Source organism: Cebus imitator, unplaced genomic scaffold, assembly GCF_001604975.1.
Source record: "Cebus imitator isolate Cc_AM_T3 unplaced genomic scaffold, Cebus_imitator-1.0 Scaffold256, whole genome shotgun sequence".
In the NCBI taxonomy this organism is placed as follows: domain Eukaryota; kingdom Metazoa; phylum Chordata; class Mammalia; order Primates; family Cebidae; genus Cebus; species Cebus imitator.
The window spans coordinates 2,982,482-2,987,280 of NW_016107571.1; the positions used below are offsets into that span (position 1 = coordinate 2,982,482).

The following is a 4,799-nucleotide window of genomic DNA, read 5'->3' on the forward strand; positions in this document are numbered from 1 at the left end:
TTAAACACACATATACACACACTTATATACACATATATACACACATATACACATAACAAATTCAGATAGCAGTAGAACTTTTTATCATGGTCAGAACATGATTAGATTCTAAAATATGTAGCTTCCAAGACAATCCTTAGGAACATGTTCAAGTATTTTGTTATTACTGTTTTTACTTTGAGCTTTGTATTTTATGGCTAATATTTAAAAGTGAGGTGCTGATATTTCGAAGTTTTATATTAAAATGAAATGAAAAATGAGATGCTAAGATAGAGTAAGCATCTGATATATTTAGGATCTTGGCTAGTGTGGTCTCGGTACCACATGCATTAGAGTTATCTTTGGTGTTAAGTTTTTGGTTCCTTTCTAAGACTTGTGGAATCAGAACCTTTCTTAGGGGCTATCCAAGAATCTGTATTCTTTTAAACAAGATCCCTAAATACTCTTAAGCACATGGATATTTGACAATCTCAGAAAATGTTAATTCCATGTATATTTAGGTTACAACTAGAGACTGATTCCTGCTTCTTGCATATTATATATACACACGTGAATACATATACACATATATTTTGGTTTTTTTTAAAAACCATATTGGATTGCAGTGAGCTGAGATTGTGCCATTGCATTCCAGCTTGGGCAACGAGAGGGAAACTTTGTTTCAAAACAAAAACCCTATTGGAAAATGTAGCTTTTTCCTAAGAGTCAAATGATAGTAGTTTAGGTTTTTATTTATTTATAATATATTTACTTGATAGATATTTATTGAGTTCTTCCTGTGTAGATATTCTGACCAAGACAGTGTGCTGAAAATATAGTGGAGAACAAAAAAGTTTCTGCCTTCATGGAGTCTTATTTTCTAGCCAGGCAAAGGAGAAGCACAGAAAATAAATAATAGAACAGATACAAATGTCAACAGGTAATGAATGTTAGATAGAAAAATAAACTCGCATTAAAAAGATTGCAGGCCGAGCGTATTTGGCTCATGCCTATAATTCCAGCATTTTGGGAGGCCAAGGCAGGACTATCACTTGAGTGCAGGAGTTTGTGACCAGCCTGGGCAAAATAGTGAGACCCCCTGTCTATAAAATTACAGGAGTTACTATTTTTATAGGGCATTCAAGAAATGTCTCTAATATGATATTTGAGCAGAGACCTGAAAGAAGTAATAGTGCAAGGTATGTGGATTTCTGAGGAAATAAGTTCCAGGCAGAGGGAAGAACAGTTGCAAATGCTGTAAACCTGGAAGTTGGCTTGGCATAGTCAAGGAAAAGTAAGAAGGCCCATACAGCTGAAGTAGAATTGGTGGGGGGAGAATAAAAGGAGACAGAGGGTGGCCTGGGACTATGATATGATATGTGAAGACCTTAAGTTTTTATAAGAACTTTGACTTGGACTGTGAATGAGAGAAAGTCATTGGAGGATCACTCGGATTGCCTTGTTGCCAATAGCCTTCAGTTTGGTATACATTGGTTTGTGATGCCTATGGGTAAGCCAAGCAGAGATACATAAGAGCTTGGCCCTGTAGCCTTACTGCCTGTGTGCTGATCTTGGCTTCACAGTTTATTAGCTCTGTGACCTTGGGCAAGTTTCCTAACTCTGCCTCACTTTTCTCACTGCAAAATGGATATAATTATAATAACTATGCCGTGGTGTGGTTATAAGATTTAATTGAATCTAAACATAAGAGTGTTTAGAGCATAGTTGGTACTCTACAAATGTTAGCTATTATTTGACCCAGCAAGTGTTATGACATAAACACAAAGACAAATACACAATGTATGCACCATTACTTGTAGTACAAAATAATGAATTATGGAATACCAGAATAGTGGAATCCAATGTAATTTAAAATTGAGGTAGGTTTGTGTGTCAGAATTAATAAAAGTAATGTGTATATGCCTATATTTTGATGTGTATACCTCTATTTTTATTAAATATTTCTGGGAGGGAATATAAGAAATACAGTAAGTTAGTGGTCTATGGGGGAGACTGAAGGAGACTTTTTCTTACTGCATACACTTTTAAATATGTTTTTGCCATATCCTGCTATAATTTCTAGGTATATATTACCTATTAAATAAAAGAATTTCACATAAAATACAAAAGAAGTGGGGCATTCTCACTGGCAGAATCTTCAGAGTAGAAGTGTTCCTTCAAGTGTATAAACAATATTCGTTTCTTAATTTTGCTGCAGAATAACATTGCTCTGACTATGGAGGTTAGTTACCGGCAACGACTGCATATGGTTTATAAGGAAGTAAAGAATCGCCTGGACTATCACATATCTGTGCAGAACATGATGCGTCGAAAGGAACAAGAGCACATGATAAATTGGGTGGAGAAGCACGTGGTGCAGAGCATCTCTGCACAGCAGGTACACAATATTTTTGAGGTTCTGACACTGTACTTGTATCTCTAATGAGTATCTACCGATGTTTTGTTAAGGTAGGAATAGCTGGCAAGGAGTCTTTAGCCTAGAAACAGCAATGTGACCCCGGTTTGTTTTTCTGGATAGTGATAAGCAAGAAGATGCTGCATACCTACCACGATGGCTTTTCTCTTTCCTCAGATTTGGGTAACATTAACCAATATATTTAATTTCTCTATAAAACAGACTGGGCTGGGCATAGTGGCTCTGCCTGTAATCCCAACACTTTGGAAGGGCAGGGCAGGAGGATCACTTGAGCCAAGGGGTTTGAGACCAACCTGGGCAACATAGCGAGATCCTGTCTGCACAAAAAATTTAAAAATTGGCTGGGTGCGATGGCAGATGCCTGTAGTTCCACCCACTCAGGAGGCTGAGGTGAGAGGATCTCTGGAGCCCAGGAAGCATAGGCTGTAGTGAACTATAATTGTGCTATCGCACTCCAGCCGGGTGACCGAGCAAGACCCTGTCTCAAAAAATAAAATAAGTAGGGGGCCGGGCACGGTGGCTCACGCCTGTAATCCCAGCACTTTGGGAGGCCGAGGCGGGTGGATCACGAGGTCAAGAGATCGAGACCATCCTGGTCAACATGGTGAAACCCCGTCTCTACTAAAAATACAAAAATTAGCTGGGCATGGTGGCGTGTGCCTGTAATCCCAGCGACTCAGGAGGCTGAGGCAGGAGAATTGCCTGAACCCAGGAGGCGGAGGTTGCAGTGAGCCGAGATCGCGCCATTGCACTCCAGCCTGGGTAACGAGAGCGAAACTCCGTTTCAAAAAAAAAAAAATAAAATAAAATAAAATAAAATAAAATAAGTAAAAGATGGAACAAGTCTATTTCTAAGCCCCTTCCATTTTCTAATTCCATGACATTCCATTTCTTCTTCTCAGCTGCATAATTTATCTATTTTGAATGGAAATGTTTTCTATTTGCTTAAACTGAATTACTTTATTTATATTTTTGCTTTATTATTACTTGATTTTTTTCTTAGGAATATAACATTTAATTATTTCTGGTCATTTTCAGCATAACCTATATAGAATTAGAAGAACAGGGTCAATCAAAGTGTTTTTTTTTAATAAACTATCTTTTACATAACTAATATACATGCTTAAGAAACTTAGAAAATACAAAAGAAGCCTAAAAAAGAGACTAAAAATTATTTTCATTTCTAACATTTGTATATTACTAATATTTGTTTGGTTGGTCTTTTTCAAGCAGCTGTTAATTATATAAGCCAACATCAGTGGCAGATGGTTACAGGAATATCTGGCCTCAAATTCTATGCAGGTTTTAATCATAAAAGCTGTGAGCCAGGGAATTTTAACTAACCCCCTGGATTTGCTTAAAATAAATTGTATCTTCTCTGTTTTAATTTTATATCTAAACCAGTCTAGTAGCCATATAATGTTAAGCCAGTAATCCTCTTGAGCTTCTGGTCTGGTAGGAGTTGTCTTTTAGAATAATGGTGTTTATACTTTTCTATGTTTTGGAAAGGTCTTACCAGATTTCTCTTTCCTTATCACAGGAAAAGGAGACAATTGCCAAGTGCATTGCTGACCTAAAGCTGCTGGCAAAGAAGGCTCAAGCACAGCCAGTTATGTAAATGTATCTATTCCAATTGAGACAGCTAGAAAGTTGACTGACTAAATGGAAACGAGTTTATTTGACAAAATCTTTCTGTATTGGTGTCTACTGAAGTTATGGTTTACCTCTCCTAAAAATGAAAAGTTTGTGTTAAATAGTGACAGAACGAAATCTCTATCGGCCAGTCAACTATTTCTCGTCATTCTTACTCTGCATTTGAGTTATTCTATGATCACTTCTGTATAAGCCTTTATAAAAACTTGCTGCCTGACTAAAGATTACCACGTTGTAGTTTAAATTTGTAATTAATTCTACCGTCTTGCAATAAAGTGACAATGACATGAGGTTTTTCAAGTTGTGTAAGTCTCTGAAATACTCAGCTTTTGTCATATAGGTAAAAATTAAAGATGTCATTGAACTACTGTCTTGTTGATGAGACCATCCAGTGGTGAATTATTTCTGGCTGATATGAGATATGTAAAGCTTTGTAGTACTCTTAAAATAACTAAATGGAATATTGTATATCAATTCATATCGTTGACTTTATTACCATTTTAGTAGTATGCCTGTAGAAAATATTATGGACTCAGTGTGTCATAAAATCACTCTTAAGAATCCAGCAGGCCAGGCACAGTGGCTCGCACCTGTAATCCCTGCACTTTGGGAGGCTGAGACAGGCAGATCACTTGAAGTCAGGAGTTTGAGACCAGCCTGGCCAACATAATGAAATCCTATGTCTACTAAAAATACAAAAAGTTAGCTGGGCATGGTGTCAGGCACCTGT

The 4,799-nt window shown here is 37.0% G+C and overlaps 1 protein-coding gene across 1 annotated transcript in view; it reads left to right on the forward strand.

Annotated features, from left to right (window-relative positions):
- The window catches only part of ATP5PB (ATP synthase peripheral stalk-membrane subunit b), a 12,263-nt gene extending 7,720 nt beyond the window's left edge, over positions 1–4,543 (forward strand). Inside the window, exons 5-7 of the mRNA XM_037728151.1 lie at positions 1,800–1,843; positions 2,147–2,377; positions 3,957–4,543. Of these exons, the coding sequence (XP_037584079.1) occupies positions 1,800–1,843; positions 2,147–2,377; positions 3,957–4,034 (353 nt within the window). The 3' untranslated portion in view covers positions 4,035–4,543. The remainder of the gene's footprint in view (positions 1–1,799; positions 1,844–2,146; positions 2,378–3,956) is intronic.
- The last annotated feature ends 256 nt before the right edge of the window (positions 4,544–4,799 follow it).